We start from the raw sequence: 21260 nt of genomic DNA on the forward strand, positions 1-21260 counted from the left end.
ATATATATATGTATATATACACATATATATACATGTGTGTGTATATATATATATATATATATATATATATATACACTATCTGGCCAAATGTATCAGGACACATAGTGGTAATTTATCCATAAGATTAACAGAGAATGGAATTTTTTTAACGTAAGGCGCAGTGTCGCGGAATCCTGCGCATGCGCGAGTTCATAATTAAAAACGTTCCCGTGCAGAAAGCATTCTGCGTGTTAGAATTTAACAATTGTGATTCTGTTATTACAGAGCAGAAAAGATTTCGTCAGCGTTACAATCAAGAACCTTCTTAAATGGGAAAAATATACGCATAGGATGTTTGCTGCAAGTAACGGAAGGCCACGTGACGATGACGCGAATTGGACTACAGCCTAGATGTTGTCCGTGTGACCAAGGGAAGTCAAATAGAAAATCTGTGTCACATGTCTACAATGTTCCTTCGACATTTTGTGTTAATTTTATCGATAAAATCATTAAATAGTTACAGCCGTTTGTAATCGCTTTATTCATGTTGAATTGCCCCTTATATGCATAAAAATGATCTATTTTCTTTTAAATAGCAAACGCTAGAGCAGTGTCTCCCAAACTTATGACTTTTGTGTACCTTTTCTACATTTTTCGTAACGTTGTGTACCACTAATAAAAAAAAATGAATGCATTTTTAACTATAAAAAATTGCACAAAAGTTAAAAATCACAACTGGCTGTTGTTGTTGCTGTTGGCGTATGCCTGTTGTGCGATTGTTCTTGTTTTCCAGTGGCGTCATCTAGCGACAAGAATTCGACTTCTGCCACACAATACGTCACACCCGTTTATAGGGCGAACTCATTCATACATCCGTAATTTTGACCTGAATCAGTGAACGATCAATCTCCAATCCAGTACCCCCAGAGGTATTGATTTGTTATAGGAACATGGAGGACTTTTGCGACTCGACAGATTTAACGTGCATCAGTCACTTTGGTACACGGCCGGCGGGGTTCTCGGACATGGGCCCAGCGCCCTACCGAGCAGGCTATCCCAGCCCCACAACTGGCTGTTGACACCACTCATTATTATAACTGTTAGCTCTGCAAAAAGTAGCCAATATAAAAATATGTTATCGTAAATTTTTATAGCTAGCTTTGTTCTTAAATAAAATTTTTTGATATTTTCGTTTGTTATAAGATATTTTACGTAAGGACGCGTTCCCACGCGAAACAATTCCCGTACCCCTTGGGGTACGCGTACCACATTTTGGGAAACACTGCGCTAGAGAAATGATAAGTAAGACTGAACTCTATTTCGAAGGGGGCTATAAATTTCAATTCGTAGAAAAAGTTTCTGTGCAGTACCATATTTAAGGTTGCTTGCAATTAGATCAAAAGTTATGCAGCTGTTTTTATTTTGCGCACAGTATGTATTCAACTAACTTTTGAGGCTCTTATAAAAAAGGATTGTTTTTATTAATCTAAACAGTATGGCTTGTATAAAAAAAAAATAGATCTGGGTGATAAGAGGTGCAATCATCTTATACAGAAACCATGGGTTTCTAGACCAAATACCCAGATAGCAAAATAGGGTTCAACAAAAGCCTTTCAATGTAAACCTAAAAAGGTTTGTAATACGGTTTACGTGTAAACCTTCCAACTCTAAAACGAGATCTGTTGTAATCTGCTCTATTCTATGAACATTACCTTCATCCAAAACCTTGGAAAACAACCTTCTATATAAAAACCCTCAATCGAGGTTGACTTATGGTTTTCAACCGTGAAAATCCCTTTAATGAAGCTTGTCTAAAGGTGAAAATAATCTTAAATCTAGGTCATTATGGGGTTTCTTTTCAAAAAGTCTTGCATGCTCATCTCACATCCACCTTGTCACGAAATTTTAATGAGCAATGCAATTGGATCCTATCGCTAGTGTGACGTCAACTAAAACGTCATGGTGGACATAAGGGACAATACTTTTTTAAAAAATAATCCTTTTAGGAGGAAAGGTTTGAAACAGCAATATTTTTGCTTGATTGTAAAAAGGTTTTTAGTATAAATATTTTCGCGACAATAAGAAAAAAGGTTGTCATAAGATTACATGCTTTCTGGGTTAGGAAATTTAGTAAATATCGGTTTTACAAGGTCATATATTTACCAAAAAAAAAAACAAAATTGACGTCGATGAAACATAGAAAAAGTACAGTAATGAAAACATTAGTCACAAAGACAAGAACCTAAAGACAAGAATGAACAAACTTACTTTAAAAGCGGATCGACACAGGAAATTTTCTTTAACGGGGAGTAATCTGAAAATAAAGTATTTCAAAGGTTAGTTTAGTTTCAGTTCACAAAAACATTTTTGTGGCAATTTTGCGTAACAAAAATTATGATCGATTGTATTCTTTTGTGTTGCGAAGTAGTCATTAATTTACGTAGCACTAAACCTGGTGCATCCTGCGCCTTGGACGCCTCCTCACTGACCGCTTGAACCGCGTCTTAATGATCAGAATACTGTGAGGACACTATATCAGGGGTCTGTTTAGAAGAAATTTGGGTCCGTTAACGGACCCTTCACAAAACATCATTTCATAAAAACGGACCCTTCACAAAATATTTTAACTTAAAAACGGACCCTTCACAAAATATCTTTTCATAAAAACGGACCCTTCACAAAATAATTTATCTTCATTAATGTTTTGTTAATTGAATAAATCCTTCCCAGGAAGGAAGGGGGGGAAGAAAGACAAATGCAAACGAACTAAGTTTTGTCTTCAGCAGAAGTTCCTTTCTTTATTCATCCGAAATGAATATTCTGCGTTCAGCAGTATAGGCTAAATATCAAATATTTGTATGTGGCATGTCTAAAATAGCAGCAGCAATTGCTATTTTTTTTAAAATTTAATTCTTTTTAATTATAATTTGACAGTGTTGAGCATAATCTTGTATGTCTTTACAATTTAAAAACTCCTTAAAAAAGTTTTTTTGTAATAACGGGCCCTATTTGCACAAATTCACAAAAGCGGACCCTAATTGAAAAAATGTGACTTAACGTTTATTTTATATTCATAAATTACGAGTAATTTTTGCACAATTTTACAAAAACGAACCTTTCACAAAATTTCTGGACAGATCCCTGTATATATATCTGGGGGCTGTCCAGACATTTTGTGAAAGGTCCGTTTTGCGTGAAATTGTGAAAAAATTACTCACATTCTTTCAACCAGAGTCCGCTTTTATGAATTTGTGCAAATAGGGTCCGTTATTACACAAAAAAACTTTTTCAAGGAGTTTTTAAATTGTAAAGACATACAAGATTATCAGCTCAATTCTGTAAAATTATAATTAAAAAGAATTAAATTTAAAAAAATAAACAACAATTTCTGCTTCTAAATTAGAGATGCAACATACAAATATTTGGTACTTAGTCTATACTGCTGAAAGCAGAATATTAATTTCGGACGAATAATGGAAGAATCGTCTGCCGAAGACAAAACTTAATTCGTTTACATCTATCTTTCTTGTTTTATGCCCTGGAAAGGGTTTATTCGATTAACAAAATAATAACGAAGATTAACAAATTTGTGACGGGTCCGATTAAAAGAAAAATCATTTTGTGAAGGGTCCGTTTTTAAGTTAAAATATTTTGTGAAGGGTCCGTTTTTAAGCTAAAATATTTTGTGAAGGGTCCGTTTTTATGAAAAGATATTTTGTAAATCAAATTTCTTCTAAACAGACCCCTGAATATATATATCTGTGTGTGTTGTTGTTGAAGTTTATTTACGTCGCACTAGAGTTACACAATGGACTATTTTATAATTTTATAACCGTCGTTGAACAGCCGACCCAATTCTACGGGTTTACGACTACTAATGTTCAACTCCGTAGCCTTGTCGTTCTGAACCCAATCCAGAAGACAAGGCAACTCCTAGATCGAATATTGGGAGAAATTTGCCTGCGTAGAGGACTTTTCGATGGAGCTAACCCCTATTTGCGTTACATGGAGAGGAAGACCACGAGAACCTCACACGATTAGCCTGACGGCAAGGGGACTCTAACCCATGATCCGTCTACCACCGAGGATATTTCACGTCAGCACTGTGATCGGTGCAAGCCGGATGCGGAATTCATATCGACTGGGATTCGAACCCGGTTAGCCGCATTGAAAGGCGAACGCTCTTTCCCCTGAGCCATCGCGGCTCACAATGGGCTATTGGCGACGGTCTGGGAAACATCCCTGAGGATGATCCGATCCGAAGGCAAACCAACACAATTTTGATCCTCTGCAGAGGGGATGGCAACCCCGCTTCGGTAGTCGGACCACCAACGCGTGAATTCGAGTACTTTACGGTAGAACAGTTTAACGAGGACCCATACCGCACACCCTCGGTTACTTCGTAGACTGATCCAAGTGGTCACCCATCCGCACACTGATCGCAGCCAGTGATGCTTGACTTCGGTGATCTGCTGGGAACCGTGTCTTAACGATCAGTCCACTGCGGGACTTAAAATTTGTAAGCGAATTGAATTGAATTGATTTGAGCTGGGCAATAATGAAGAATTTATAAGTCAAACGTTTTCCAGACCTTCTCCATTATCTGACACAATTTGCTCTCTAATAATATTGAATACATAAAATAACATAGGACAGAAGTTCATGAGTTCATAATGCATCATGCTGTGTTTTGAGTGGTTTATATGGGTTATTACAATTACTGCGCAGATGGCATGAATAATCTCAGAAACGTTAATAAAACTTGTTTAATATTTGTTACTAGCTGAATACCGGCTCTAAGAAAGGCGCGATTAAAAACGTCAATAAATCTGTACTGAAAAGTACTAAAAAATTCTGCACAAGTCTGAAGGGCATATACCGACAAAATTAATAAAGCTAAAATCAATACAATTACTTATTATTTGTTGGTGGTGGTTTTACGTTTTTAAATGAAGCAAAACACGTTCTTTTTATTTTATTTTATAACCGTCGTTGAACAGCCGACGCAATTTCGGATTTAGGACTACTAATGTTCAACTCCGCAGTCTTGTAATTTTGAACTAATCCAAAAGGCAAGGAAATTTCTGGATCAATACCCCTAGAGGTATGATTTGTTACGGGAACATAAAGGATTTTGTAGCTTGAAAAATTTAACGTGCATCAGTCACTGTTTATTACACGGGGAATCTTCGNCGCTCGCCGGAACAAGAATGTATTGGAACTTTCTCGATGTAAAGGAAGAGTTAGTCAGTTGATATTGTTTCTAGAGGAAACTGGTAACCTTAGTGGTTAAGATTCTGAGTGAATCTGTTATTCGTTAATTAATGTTTGTTTCTAAGTGAAACTGTTTGTTTTTAGGTAAAACTTGGAACCTGTGTGGTTCGAACCTAATTGCTTAAGAGTCTATGTGACTCATGTTATTATTGAAGAATAAATATCATTGTTATTGATCATATGGTTGATTGAATTAGTTGATGATAACCAACATCATCGCATTATGGTGTAGTTTGAAGTAACTCGTCATATATACCTGACATATATATCTGTGTGTGTGTTGTTGTTGTAGTTTATTTACGTCGCACTAGAGTTACACAATGGGCTATTTTATAACCGTCGTTGAACAGCCGACCCAATTCTACGAGTTTACGACTACTAATGTTCATCTCCGTAGCCTTGTCGTTTTGAACCCAATCGAGAAGACAAGGGAACTCCTAGATCGAACATTGAGAGAAATTTGCCTGCGTGGAGGATGGAGCTTTTCGATGGAGCTAACCTGCATTTGCGTTACATGGAGAGGAAGACCACGAGAACCTCACACGGTTAGCCTGACAGCAAGGGGACTCATGATCCGTCTACCACCGAGGTTATTTCACGTCAGCACTGTGATCGGTGCAAGCCGGATGCGGAATTCATATCGTCTGGGATTCGAACCCGGTTAGCCGTATTGAAAGGCGAACGCATTTTCCCCTGAGCCATCGCGGCTCACAATGGGCTATTGGCGACGGTCTGGGAAACATCCCTGAGGATGATCCGATCCAAAGACAAACCAATACAATTTTGATCCTCTGCAGAGGGGATGGCAACGCCACTTCGTAGTCGGACCACCTACGCGTGAATTCGAGTACTTTACGGTATAACAGTTTAACGAGGACCCATACTGCACACCCTCGGTCCCTTCGTAGACTGATCCAAGCGGTCACCCATCCGCACACTGACCGCAGCCAGTGATGCTTGACTTCGGTGTTCTACTGGGAACCGTGTCTTAACGATCGGTTCTCTGCAGGGTGCTTATAATATTAAAACTTTAAAACTATGCTAAACGTTATCATCGAAAGAATCACTATATTTGTTCTGCAGTGGATATTCTATTGCAATTGTGGGATAACATCACTTCATTTTTTAATTTGAAAAATAATAAAAACTTGGAGATGACCAGTTTTCGGACCTTAAAATATTATGCATTATTTAACAAAAAAAAGAAGAAAATATTAATAAGTTGTCATTTAAAAATGAAATTAAGACATTTTTTGTGTCTTAGGTTCATCGATATTTGTGTAGCTTGGGTTTGTGATTATCTGTGCTGGGTCAATTACAAATTTCGTCACAGAAAGAACTCATTCGGTTTATTTTGTTTTAAAAGTTCAGAATATAGAGAAAACATGGCATAAAATTACAGAATAATGAAAAGAGGAGAAGAAAATTATTAAAATAAAATAAAAAATTAAATAAAAATCCGGGAGAAAAAGATATAGTCTCTTCATCAGCTCACACGATTGTATCCGCAAGAAGGAGTGCTTTCTAATATTATATCAATATAGCCAAAGCAAAATATATCAATACAATAGTGTGAGGAGCACCAAAAAAAAATTTAGAAACAAAATAGAACACATAAAGTGATAAATATTACGTAAAAAACAGAAATTAAATGTAAAGAAAAAACAGAACAAAACACAAAACGTAATCTATAAAGCGAGTAGCGAACTCAAATGAACTTTTTTAATAAATTACAAAAGATAAATCGTGTAAAGATAAAGATAAATAAGATAAGATAAAAAGATAAAGATAATAAAGTGTATATATATTTTAAAAATATTACTTTGCCATTTCACTGAGCTGCAATTTTCCGTCCTTATTACTGTCAAAAATTTGAAGCTGAAATAATAAAATAAGCTATAATTAGGCACACTGATATTCAACTGTTTTCTTTAAAATGATATATAAATATATATATATATATATATATATTTGTATCCATGCCAAGTACCATAAGATCTATCCTCTCTATTTTTGTCCTTTTAATTTTTAGTCAGGCTTAATGAAACCTCATTTAAAATCATTGCATTAATGATTTTAATTNGGTTACGGACTTTTATTTGATTGTTAACAATTTCACGGAAAACGGACCTTTCACAAAATGTCTGGACAGACCCCTGTATATAGCACAATAAAGACAAAAAAAGTAAAAAGATAAGAGAGAAAAAAGAAGAAATTTAAGAAAATTAATAAGTTTTATTTAGTGGGCATAAACTGCCGGACCTCTATTTAACGAAGTCACTAAATTTCGATAATAAGTTCGGTATATGGAAAATTCGTTAAATAGAAAAATCACCTTTTAAAATACTTGAACATCACAAAACAGTTTTTAAATTCATAAATACTAGGCATAATTAAAATAGCAATTGATGCACCTTTATCTTGTAAACTAGTATCTACTCTTTATTTTATAAATTTGAACCATAAAAGTATTTTCTGCACAGAAAGCAAGAATGGACAAAACATTATCTAACTTTTAGAGAAAGCACTAAAACATTGTATAAAGCAGTGGCTTCGAAAATTAATTCCCCCACAAAATGCGTTAAACAAGTTTCAAATGTTCTGAAATATTTTGGAAAATAAGGAAAATAGATCATAAAGAAAAGTTCATTAAATAGAAAATTCACTTCGCTATTTAGAAGTTATTTTACGGAAGAAAATTCCAAAATGTTCTTAGTTCCTCGAAAAAAATTCGCAAAATGTAGAAATTCGAAAAATGGAAGTTCGTTAAATAGGAGTCCGACTGTATATGGTTCTCATAAAATAAGTTTAAAATGTAGAGAAAACATGGAAAATAATAAAGATTAATGAAAAGACAAAAAGAAAATTTATAAAAATAAAACATTTTTAAAAAATGTTTTAATATTTTTTATCTGTTTACAAAAAAATATTACAAAGCCGGAAAACAAAATAATGAAATGTACATTTTTTCATGATTAAAGCTAAATTAGTAATTAATTAGCTAAATTAGTTTAAGCAATTAATAAAGCGAAATTAGTTTAATTAGCTATATTAGATTAAGCAATTAATAAAGCTAAAATAGTTTTAATTTTTTTATTATCCTTCGTTTCTTTTTCCGGTTAGTTTACGTTATTAAACTAAGCAAAACTCATATTTTGTAGTTCATTCCATTTGTTACGTTTTGAAATAAGAATTAGATAATTTTTGTATTATGGAGAATTGGGTAAAAGCGTTTTCTTGTGTCTTCAATAACTTTTAACCTGTATTCAATAACGTTTAACCAATAGAACTCTAGTTTATGTTTAGAAATATGTAGAAAATTTTTGTATTTCTTTTAAGAATTTGGTTAAATAAAATATAGAAGTGGAAAAAATAGGGTATATTTCTTGCTGCACTCAACACCATTAGAATAAAGCTTAACTTTATTTGGCATCCCTTATTGGAATGATTGGCTCACGCATGATAGCCAAAGTAATTTTCTCTTCGAATACATGTCTCTTTCGAGGCGTGACAGGTTTAACGTGCACCAGTCACCATTTACTATATATAGATTTTTCGGCCTGCTGGATTCGAACTAGAGTCCTTACGGCCGAGAGTCCAGCACCCTACCAACCAGGCTATCTCGGTCTCTGTAAATATTCTAAATAGATTGTTCAAATTGAATTCGTTAAAATTTTGTTTTGCATGCTCGTATATACTTATTATCACTAAAACAGTGATTGCGCTACGTTTCTTTTCAGCAACAAAAAAACATTTATTTAACAGAGCAGGGGTCTGTTTAGAAGAAATTTGGGTCCGTTAACGGACCCTTCCCAAAATGACTTTTCTTTTAATCGGACCCTTCACAAATTTGTTTATCTTCATTATTATTTTGTTACTCGAATAAACCCTTTCCAGGGCAGAAAACAAGAAAGATGGATGTTAACGAATTAAGTTTTGTCTTCGGCAGACGATTCTTCCATTATTAGTAAGAAATGAATATTTTGCGTTCAGCAGTATAGGCTAAATACCAAATATTTGTATGTTGCATCTCTAATTTAGAAGCAGCAATTGTTGTTTATTTTTTTAAATTTTATTTTTTAATTATAATTTTACAGTGTTGAGCATAATCTTGTATCTATTTGCAATTTAAAAACTCCTTAACAAAGTTTTTTTTTGCAATAACAGGACCCTATTTGCACAAATTCATAAAAGCGGACCCTGGTTGAAAGAATGTGAGTAATTTTTTCACAATTTCACGAAAAACGAACCTTTCACAAAATGTCTGGACAGACCCCTGCAGAGGGTGACACTGTACTAATCAAATTACAATTAAGTGTATTACTTACTAGTGTATCTGTATATTCAATGAGCTTGTCTTCCTCAATGGCTTCTTTTCTAGCTTCTTTGAGAAGATCTTTTAAGAAATTCTAAATGCATAGAAGAGAAATTAATAGTAGTAATCTAATAATAATCTAAGAATAATAACCTAAATGCATAGAAAAAGGAGAAATTAAGCAATGTATGAGTTTGTGTTAACATAACAATTTTTCAAATATATAGCTGTCTCTTTTCCATAAACTTACGAACGTAACATAAACCCCTTTCCAACAACACACGAACCTAATACACTATCCGGCCAAAAGTATCCAGACAGCCGTTTGTTATGGTCAAAAGTATCTGGACACCCGGTAGTTCTGGCCAAAAGTATCAGGACACCCGGTTGTTATGGTCAAAAATATCTGGACACCCGGTAGTTCTGGCGAAAACTACCCGGACACCTGGTAGTTCTGGCCAAAAGTATCCGGACACCCGGTTGTTCTGGCCAAAAGTATCCAGACAGCCGTTTGTTATGGTCAAAAATATCCGGACGCCCGGTTCTTATGGCCGAAAGTATACCGACACCCGGTTCTTATGGCCAAAAGTATCCGGACACCCGGTTCTTACGGGCAAAAGAATCTGGACGCTCGGTTCTTATGGTGGTGGTAACATAATGGTGTGGGGGTGTTTCTCGTGGTTCGGCTCGTTAGTTCCCGTGGTTGGAAAGATGATATCTGAGATGCATGTGGACAATGATGCACTCTATTGCAAAATTTCTGCCCATTTCTCTTCAATTCACCTATGAAGACTTGCACAGAGGTGGTTTGACGAAATTTGTATTCTGGTGTAACCTTATTGTTTTATAAATTCTTATACTTAGTTGTGCTAAAAACTAGTTTATAACAGTTTAGTTATTTAAGTTCATTTTAAAATTTGTCAACACTTTGTGGCAGGATAACACTTTTTTTGTCATGTGAACAGTTCTCTGAACTAAGCATTATGCTATAAAACAGTAAATTTCCTCAAAAATTTTATAAAAAAATACTTGAAAAGGATTTTTTTTATTCAAATATATTAAAAATGACATTCGCGAACGCAACGACGTATAGGGGCGCTGTTTATTTGAGACGAATGTCTGCTAGCAAAACAACACGATCATCAGTTACTCTTCAGTAATTTCTTTGGTAACGTTTCTTCTTTATAGTGGCTTATTATATTTTTTAAAAAAATGTTTGATATTCTTTCTTATGAAAGTGAAAACAAAATGGAATCTCATTCATTTAGCGAAGGAACATCGGAAGCACATAGGAAAATATTTGTAAAAAATCTTTTTATAAGGGTCAAAACCTAGTGCTTGAGAAATCGTTCCACTAAATTTAATGATCTAATATGAAAGGTCTATTTAAACTTTACACTCCATACTTTTCTCAATCTCATTACTTCAAACATTAAAATATGCAAAAAGTATACCAAAACACATAATGTTATACCATTTAGTTTTGCAGAAAAAGTTTTTTGAAATCGCTAAAAGTGTGCAGCGACAAAAAAAAAAAAATCGAGAATCACTGCTCTAGTGAATGCAATCAATTGATAGGATCAATCAAATAAAAAACTACTATAGAATGGTTTAAGAGCCGCGATGGCTCAGGGGATAGAGCGTTCGCTTCCCAATGAGGTGAAACGGGGTTCGATCCCGGTGATGACCGGTCGATACGAATTCCGGCTTGCACTGACCACAGTGCTGACGTGAAATATCCTCAGTGGTAGACGGATCATGGGTTAGACTCCCCTTGCCGCCAGGCTAACCGTGGGAGGTTCTCGTGGTCTTCCTCTCCATGTAACGCAAATGCGGGTTAGTTCCATCAAAAAGTTCTCCACGAAGGCAAATTTCTCCCAATACTTGATCCAGGAGTTCTCTTGTCTTCTGGATAGGGTTCGAAATTACAAGGTTATGGAGTTGAACATTAGTAGTCGTACAAATTTCATGGTTTCTGTCAATCTCTGCCCTTATGTGATGATTCCTCATTGAATTTTTAATCACTTGTGTTCCTAGAGTATATATATATATATGTTTTTTTTTTCGTAATAAAAAAAAATCCTGGAATTTGATACCTTAAGTACTGTTGTGCCAGCTGTAGTTATATTCTGAGTTACAAACATCTTACATTTAACCATGTGAAATTGTTTCGTTTTATTAACTTTTCACCCCTACTGAAGATGCGACATCTCTTCTGATTGATAGTGTTTATTTTCTTTGTAATGTTTGTTTGTATTTAGTTCATTTCTGAGTAAAGCTGTTTTCTGGATTTCATATTTAATATTCTACCTATTTGTCAAAAATCTAATTTGAATACGTTTGCTTATGTGATTGAAGTGTTGCGCGCACTTCGAACTTTCAGAGTGTCCCCGGATGCTCCCTTACGGGGGCAGGGTTAAGCTAATTATATTAGTAATCGTACACCCAAAAATTGGGTTCGCTGTTTAACGACGGTTACAAAATAAAATATAGAATAGTTTAAAATATTTTTGGAATTAACAGTAGAAAGACTGAAATACCTATATTGCCCAAAAGCAGTCAAAATGACTGCATTATGTGAAAGAATAACTAAGATGTAAAAAAATTTGCTTAAAATTAATGTTTAATATTTTTTTATATTATTTACAGTTATATAACAAGTTATTAGTAAACTGTATCGATTTTAAGATTGACGAGGTTTTTTCAAAACCTCATCTATTTTTAGACTTCCTGGACATTTTTGGACTTATGGAATTGGTCTAATTGGGATGGACCTCTTGGGGATTAGAAACAACAACAACAGTTATTAGTAAATATTAAGGATAAAAAAAATTTACTTCACTTGGAAAGAAAATATTAATTTATGCATTATTATTTGTATATTTTTAGCAAATGAAAAAGCAGTTAAAAAGCAGTCAAATTGACTTCCTTTATAGGCAACCTAGTGTTAAGGAAATTAGCATAATGTTATTAGTTCCATCAAAAAATCCTCCACGAAGGCAAATTTCTCCCAATACTTGATCCAGGAGTTCCCTTGTCCTCTGGATTGGGTTCTAAATGACAAGGCTAAGGAGGTGAATATAAGTAGTCGTAAACCCAAAAATTGGGTCGTCTGTTCAACGACGGTTATGAAATAAAATATAGAATGCTTTAAAATATTTTTGGTATTAAGGAAATCAGCATTTGTTTATAGAATCAGTAAATTAGTGGGTATCTTAACAATCAGCAGAGCTCATTGATTGCGTCTTAGAATGAAGAGAAGAGACTTACCTTCAATTCATCTGCTTCAATGAAACCGCTTCCATCTGTATCGTACTCCCTCCAGATCTGCAAAACACAACACAGTGAGCAACTTTTGATCGTCTCTTCATCGCAAATTTCCTTTAAACTCCATTACTGATTTAAAGTTTAAAAGAGTGTGCCGGGATAGCCTGGTAAATAGGGTGCTCGGCCCAGGCCCGTAGCCAGGGGAATCCACCCCCCGCCCGAAATTCTGGGATTCAAACTTTTTAGTCTTTCTTTGAGCCTCTCAGTAAAAAAAATAATAAAAACTGTCGAATCAAACCTTTAACTAACTAACTTTATTAAGCATATTTCGGAATATGATTTCGGTTAGTCCTAAAAAAAGTAATCGAAAAATTTTCTTCAAATCCCCGTCGGATGTCTTTGTAAACTTTGTTTACAAATTGATTATAATTATCATGTAATATTAATTGAAAAATAATTATTATGTAATATTGATTGAAAAATAATTATTAAGTAACATTTTTTAATTGCTAGTTTAACTNTCGTGGTCTTCCTCTCCATGTAACGCAAATGCGGCTTAGTTCCATCAAAAAGTTCTCCACGAAGGCAAATTTCTCCCAATACTTGATCCAGGTGTTCCCTTGTCTTCTGGATTTGGGTTCAAAATGACAAGGCTAAGGAGGTGAAATTGGGTCGGCTGTTCAACGACGGTTATGAAATAAAATATAGAATGGTTTAAAATATTTTTGGTATTAAGGAAATCAGCATTTGTTTATAGAATCAAACAATCAGTCAATTAGTTTGAACAATCAGCAGAGCTCATTGATTGCGTCTTAGAATGAAGAGAAGAGACTTACCTTCAATTCATCTGCTTCAATGAAACCGCTTCCATCTGTATCGTACTCCCTCCAGATCTGCAAAACACAACACAACTTTTGATGCCATAACGAGGGAGAAACTCTTCAGCGCAACTCCATTACTGATTTAAAGTTTAAAAGAGTGTGCCGGAATAGCCTGGTCCATAGGGTGCTCGGCCCAGGCCCGTAGCCAGGGGAATCCCCCCCCCCCCCCGAAATTCTGGGATTCAAACTTTTTAGTCTTTCTTTGAGCCTCTCAGTAAAAAAAAAAATTTAAAAACTGTCGAATCAAACCTTTTACTAACTAACTTTATTAAGCATATTTCGGGATATGATTTCGGTTTGTCCTAAAAAAGCAATCGAAAACTTTTCTTCAAATCCCCGTCGCATGTCTTTGTAAACTTCGTTTACAAATTGATTATAATTATCATGTAATATTAATTGAAAAATAATTATTAAATAATATTAATTGGAAAATAATTATTAAATAATATTAATTGAAAAATAATTATTAAGTAACATTTTTTAATTACTAGTTTAACTTTTGCAAACAACAGAATAAACAATATTTGTTACAATGCTTTCCCCCTACTTTGCATGTCTGAAACCGTCCTTGCTTCTTACCATATCCCCCCCCCCCCCCGAAAAAATATCCTGGCTCGGCCCATGTCCGAGAGTTTGTGGGTTCGAACCCAGCAGGCCGAAGACTAGCAGGCCAGCATGACCGTGTAGTACGCTGATGCACGTTAAATCTATCGTGTCGCAAAAGTCCACCATGTTCCCATAACAAATCAATACCTCTGGGGGTACTGGATTGGAGATTGATCGCTCTCTGATTTAGGTCAAAATTACGATCTGTGGATGTATAAATGGGTCCGCCCTATTAACGGGTGCGACGTATGGTGTGGCAGAAGTCGAATTCTTGGCCATAGATGACGCTACTGAAAANTAAACTATAATTAATATTTCTGTCTATTTGTAAACAAATTGATATTTCTGTATATTTGTAAACAAAATTGTAACCTCCTTTCTTTTGAAACTTTAAATAATTGATTGAGGTTGGCTGGAAGTAGTTGCCAGACGCGGATTATACGGGTTTTACTAACCTATGTACGTATCCGCGTCTGGAAGGAAAGAAAGAAAGCCACTTGCCCGTGTGGCAAGTGACATTAGAAACAACAACAACAGAGAACTTCTCCATTCCGAAATCCTAAGTTATCTTCTCATAATTTATTTTCATTTTTATAATTTAAATATTTCTTGTCAGTGTTTGAAACCTCATGATTTACTCTAAGTTTGTCTGAACTTACTTTCTCTATACTTAAAATTTTTAATGAGTTATGAAGGTAAAAAGAGAATCTTTTCTTCCGCGATATGGCGTAACTAAACATACCAATACTTAATACCTATTTCTACCATAGCCGGTCAAATGGCCGGACTTTATGTTTCTTGATTGAATGTAAGAAATATGGATGTTTGGAAGGAAATAAAAAAAACATGATTATGATTAAACAAAATTGCATATTGCTAATTTTTATGTATTACAAACACAAAGAATAACAGTTTTTAATTCATTGCTCAATGCATTTTTTACATATACAGGGTAGTCAAATTATTCAACAAAAAATAAGCACTTTTCGAACACTCAAATAATATTTTTAAGCACTTTAAAAAAAATCACAATTCGGTGGGATTGGAAAGTTTTTGACAATTGACGGTTTTATCTGGTTTTAACCGTCATGTTAAAAAAAAAATCCTTTCGTCATTGTTTTTGACAATTGTGAACATTTTCGAATCATGTAAATCGAATGGCGTTTTCATACGCTACGGACAGGAGATAGATTGGGGTTGAATTAATTGGGAAAACGTTGAATAGAACAATGTCTTTCTGCATAATTCATAGCGAAAATCAACAAGGTAAAGGAAAAATCTCATTTTGAAAAAGGAAAAATTAAGCACTTTTTAAAAACACCCAATGAAAAAAGCACCTTTAAGGGCTCTTAAAAAATGAAAATCGAAAATAAGCACCCTTAATCACTTTTTAAAATCACCGTTTAGAGTTTTTTATCGAAACACCCAGTTAATGGAAAATGACTACGATTTAGTACAAATTTTTTTAAAAGCATTAAGTTTCTTTTTTCAAAAAAAAAGTTTAATAGTTTAGGAAGTATGTAGCTGACGTCACTGCACCCATCGAATCTCCGTTACAAAATCGTGGCTGCAAAACAAGGTTTTTTTGTGAATGTAGCAGAATGAAATGTAAAGAAGAAGAATACTTTACCTTCATAAATTCAACACTTGATTCCAGTGGATTGTCGAAACGGAATAAAAGTAGAAAACTTTCTTCAAGTGGTAAAAGCTGTGCTAACTAAGAAAAACAAAGAAACATTTTTTTAAAAGAGATTCGTTTTTCTTAAAATACATGTTTTAATGAATTTTCATTTGCATCAAGGGCGCCGGCAGAACAATATAAAAGGGGGGTGCAACCCTCAAACAAACTCCTCCCCCCCCCCAAAAAAAAGAATTTTTTTTAAATATTCTGTTATTACATTTTGTTTTGTTATAACCAAGGCCCGGATTTTGATGACATTTGCATTTTTTTGCATTTTTGGACATTTTTTGTCTTTTAGAGCATTTTTTTAGATTTATAGGGCATTTTTCTTTAAATTTTGCGGCGTATTTTGCATTTTAATGCATTTTTTATAGTTTTTTGTTAATTTTTTCCAATTTTTATTATTTTTCATCAATATTCATTATTACACTGGCTTCCAAACAATGAAGAAAATCTATAGAATATTAACAGGTGAAGCAAAATCTTTTCAAATTGACGAAAAATTGTCAGTAAGTGAGACCGTCTTTTTCAAGTACGCACTTAAAACATCAGTAGACGTTGAAAGAAGCTTCTGCAGGAATGAAAATTTACTTTCAGACAAGAGACGCTCGTTTACATTTCAAATTATCAAAAAACATTTAATAATCCAATGTAATTCTGATATTTAGTAATATTATGAGATGGAAGTTGTTATATCCATTAAAGTTTCTATACAAAATAAAAATATTTTGGTGTCAATATATTTTCCTTTTTTTGTTATTTTAGGATATAAAACATATTTTTCAAACTTTAATGAACGTAGAACAAGTATTGCATTGCTTTATATTTTTTAAATGACTCATAATAATTTTAAAGAGCAAAACATTTTTTTAATTCAATATTTTTACTTTATTTAAGGCATTTTTTGCGCAATTTTTGCATTTTTAAGGGCATTTTTTGCCCTTTTTAAGGGCATTTTTTGCACTTTTTAAGGGCATTAGTTGAGACTTTTTAGGTCATCAAAATCCGGGCTCTAGTTATAACATATACTTCCATCTGTTAATTTTTTTCAAGATACATGTCTTCATTGTTAACAAGATATTTAAAAAAAAAGTACGAATTTCTTGTGCTTGCAAATTGTACGAAATTCTAGTGCTTGCCACTAGAAACTGTATTGATGGCGCTGGCATAGCTACTGACTTTGAAACACAAATAACTACAAACAGTAGTTTCGTATACTAGCGTGTTTGCGCACGCTTAACATTGGTATTTATTGTGTTGATGAAGTTTTACAGTTGTGAGAAGTCAGTTTGTGTTATAAGAACAAATAGAAAATATAATATTATTTATATTTTATTGAATGAAATTTAAAAATATAGCTTTATGTATCTGCCAAGTTTGTGCATGCTCAGTGCGCATAAGAAAAGAATCAAAGATGACTCAGAATTCATTGAAAAAAGTTATAAACAGATTTGGACAGCAAACAAGACGATTACAATTCTTGTTTGATTAAACAATATTTTAATTGTTATGTATCAATAATTACTTAAATATTTGTTTTTGAATAAAAATATTTTCAATAAAAATTTTTTTTACCAAAATTGTTTTCCTGTATCTCTTTATTTGTTAAAAAAAAAAAAAGCCAGGGCGAGTGTTACTCTTGCACCCCGCTGCCGGCGCCCTTGATTTGCATGCATATATTCACTGACTGGCCATCATAATATGGAACTTCGGTGGAAGGAAAAAAGTTACAATTAAAAAGAAAGAGAAAAAAATCAAAATAAGATTAAAAAAGTTTCATCGCTCTCAATTGAGGGTTTATAAAATGAGACTTTTATGGAATAAGCACATTAAAATTAGCAGAATATATTTGGTTAAAATAGCATACAACAGTTTTGTTGCGTCATTTCCAGTGGACAATAGAGTACAGAAAAAGCAGCGAACATTACAAAAGGAAAGCAATACAATTAAAAGTGTATTTCATAACCTTAATTATTAACACTAGAAAAACTGAAATACCTATAATGCCCAAAAGTAGACAAAAATGACTGCATTGTGAATGAATAACTAATGTATAAAGAAATTTGTTTTTAAAATTAATTTTTAATATTTTTCATATTATTTTCAGTTATTTAACAAGTTATTAGTAAATATTAACGATAAAAATAATTATAAAAGTCACAAAAATCTAAGAAATTGTGTCATTATTGTATTAATTGTTTCTTCTAATTGAAATTAAAAAGCAGTCAAAATGACTTCCTTGGGCAATTTAGTGTTAAATATAATATTTTTCCCTTATTTTAACCTAAAATGATGAGAAAAAAAATACAAAATAATGAAAAGATTATGAAAAATATGTTTAGTAAAAATTTCGTGTAAAAAAAAAATGAAATTGCGCTAATTGCGACAAAATATCACCGCTTTTAGCGTTCACGACAGCATGACAAATCTAAAAGAATCTTAATATTTTTCGAGACAATTTCTATCCATTATTATATCGAACAATTTCAGAAACGTATGTACATACGTTACTGAACAAACCCCTGGTAAATACTAGATTTAATTTTACTTTATTTTATAATCATCGTTGAACAGCCAAACCCATTTTGGGTTTACGACTACTAATGTAATTTTAAAGTAAATTTCTAATCCTGCTTTGACGATGATTCTTGGTCATTTTTCGGGACGATGCCAAATATATAAAACTTCATAGTGCCCTAAATTTTGATCCAATTTTTTATCGATCAAAACTCCAAATATGTAAAAGAAAAAAAAAGGAAAAGAAGAAGAAAAAAAACGTATGTTTGCTTAGAGAAAGTACGTTTTGGTGTCTGATTTCGCAAATTAATTAACAGTTAGCGCCAATTAATTAGCGCTCACTATTAATTAAGTTACTTGAAGTCACCCCTAAAATCCATTACGATTGACGCTTAGTACGTGAAAATCCTATCATTAGAACGAAAATTATTCAGGGTGATTGATTTTTTTTATCACTGTGCAAGTTTTACAGCCGGTCTTTAAACAGTTGACCCATTTTTAGGTTTCACAACTACTAACGTTTTACTCCGTAGCCTTGTAATTTCGAACCCTATCCAGAAGACAAAGGAACTCTTGGATCAAGTATTGGGAGGAATTTGCCTTCGTGGATGACTTTTTAATGGAAGCAGGGGTCTGTCCAGACATTTTGTGAAAGACTCGGTTTTTGTAAAAATGTGAAAAAATTACTCGTAATGTGTGAATATAAAATAAACGCTAAGTCACATTCTTTCAACCAGGGTCCTGATTTTGTGAATGTGTGCAAATAGGGTCCAGTTATAGCAAAAAACTTTTTCAAGGGCTTTTTAATTTGTAAAGACATACAAGATTATGATCAACACTGTAAAATTATAATTAAAAAAATTAAATTTTAAAAAATAAACAGCAATTGCTGCTACTATATTCGAGATGCAACATACAAATATTTGGTATTTAGCCTATACTGCTGAACGCAGAATATTCATTTCGGACGAATAAAGGAAGAAGCTTCTGCCGAAGACAAAACTTAGCTCGTTTGCATATGTCTTTCTTTCCCCCCTTCCTGGGAAGGATTTATTCGATTAACAAAACAATTATGAAGATGAACAAATTTGTTAAGGGTTCGTTTTTAAGTTAAAATATTTAGTGAAGGGTGCGTTTTTACGAAAAGATATTTTGTGAAGGCTCCGTTAACGCACCCAAGTTTCTTCTAAACAGACCCCTGGGAACTAACCCNCTGTAAAATTATAATTAAAAAAATTAAATTTAAAAAAATAAACAGCAATTGCTGCTACTATATTCGAGATGCAACATACAAATACTTGGTACTTAGCCTATACTGCTGAACGCAGAATATTCATTTCGGACGAATAAAGGAAGAAGCTTCTGCCGAAGACAAAACTTAGCTCGTTTGCATATGTCTTTCTTTCCCCCCTTCCTGGGAAGGATTTATTCGATTAACAAAACAATTATGAAGATGAACAAATTTGTTAAGGGTTCGTTTTTAAGTTAAAATATTTAGTGAAGGGTGCGTTTTTACGAAAAGATATTTTGTGAAGGCTCCGTTAACGCACCCAAGTTTCTTCTAAACAGACCCCTGGGAACTAACCCGCATTTGCGTTACATTGAAATGAAAACCACGAAAACCAACTACGGTTAGTCTGGCGGCAAGTGACTCATGACGGCCATGATCCGTTTACCACTGAGGATATTTTACGTTAGAGCTGTGGTCAGTGCAACGTCAGTTCGTATGGAACAGCCATCGCTGGGATTTGAACCCGGTTCACCTCATTCGAAGGCGAACGCTCCATCCCCTGAGCCACCACGTTTCATCCTAAATTTTACCGTTAAAATTTGGGAAAAATCGAAGTGGCTGGGAAAAAATCCGAAGTATATGCTTTAAAATGATTCCATTTCGTACTTTGAAAAAATCCTTTGCGATAAATTGCATTATTTACATTTCTCGCAACTCTTTGAAAAATAACAGTGACATCGATATAATTTTAAATTATACCTGATTTTGATCACTTTGATAGGGGTTGGGATAGCCTGGTAGGGGGCTGCACTCACGTTTGTCCGAATTCAGCCGACTCTTGAAGTGAATGGTGATCGGTGCAGGTTTAATATGTCGGGTCACAAAGTCATCCATGTTCCCATAACAAATTATAACCTATGGTGATACTGATCGTTCTCTGGTTCAGGTCAAACTTACGATCTGTGGACGAATGAATGGATGTATGAATGGGTCCGCCCCATAAACGGGTGCGACAGAAGTCGAATTCTTGGCCATAGATCGCACCCCTCTGCCTTAATGCCCAGCGACAACATAACTTTGACATTTTTAAAGAAAAAATTACAGAGTGATGTTACTGTCTGCGGTACTCTTCCGATATAGGAAATACTGCTGGCGATGGTTAAAACTTTTTCGCCAAATCAAACAACAAATATAATTTTTAATTAATAATAATCGCTGATTAATCAAGGAATGTGAGTACCACTGCCCAACACTTATGTTTTATTAAGTGTTGGGCAGTGGTAAGTCTTATTGCCCGGCACACCCAGCATAACTTTTTTTAAGGCTGATGTGGAGGTACGATTTTTGAGAGAAATAATTAGACAGACTACTTTTAATAAAAGTTTGAAGAAGGGATACCACTAGTTGCCCTATTAGCGAAAGACCGGGAGAGCTGTGTAAAGTTCACAGCATTTTGAGCACTTGTAGTGAGAGTTGTATTAAGTTCACCGAGTTTTGAGCGTTTCTCGT

The 21260-nt window shown here is 34.0% G+C and overlaps 1 protein-coding gene across 5 annotated transcripts in view; it reads right to left on the bottom strand.

Moving 5' to 3' along the window:
• LOC107439610 (Calbindin 53E) overlaps positions 1–21260 on the bottom strand; it is a 59475-nt gene that overhangs the window by 10629 nt on the left and 27586 nt on the right. For 3 of the 5 annotated variants that reach the window (XR_011637951.1, XM_043049158.2, XM_043049157.2), the window contains 5 exons: positions 15953–16039; positions 13672–13728; positions 9582–9662; positions 7076–7131; positions 2248–2293 (listed from right to left, as the gene is read on the bottom strand). Coding sequence is in view for 4 of the 5 variants with exons in the window: in XM_043049158.2 (XP_042905092.1) it covers positions 2248–2293; positions 7076–7131; positions 9582–9662; positions 13672–13728; positions 15953–16039 (327 nt within the window). In the remaining variant the exon portion in view is untranslated. Of the gene's footprint in view, positions 1–2247; positions 2294–7075; positions 7132–9581; positions 9663–12838; positions 12896–13671; positions 13729–15952; positions 16040–21260 lie in introns of all 5 variants that reach the window. The other 2 variants (XM_071186576.1, XM_071186575.1) reach the window with 1 other exon arrangement.

This window comes from Parasteatoda tepidariorum, chromosome 10, assembly GCF_043381705.1.
Source record: "Parasteatoda tepidariorum isolate YZ-2023 chromosome 10, CAS_Ptep_4.0, whole genome shotgun sequence".
NCBI classification, from domain to species: Eukaryota; Metazoa; Arthropoda; class Arachnida; order Araneae; family Theridiidae; genus Parasteatoda; species Parasteatoda tepidariorum.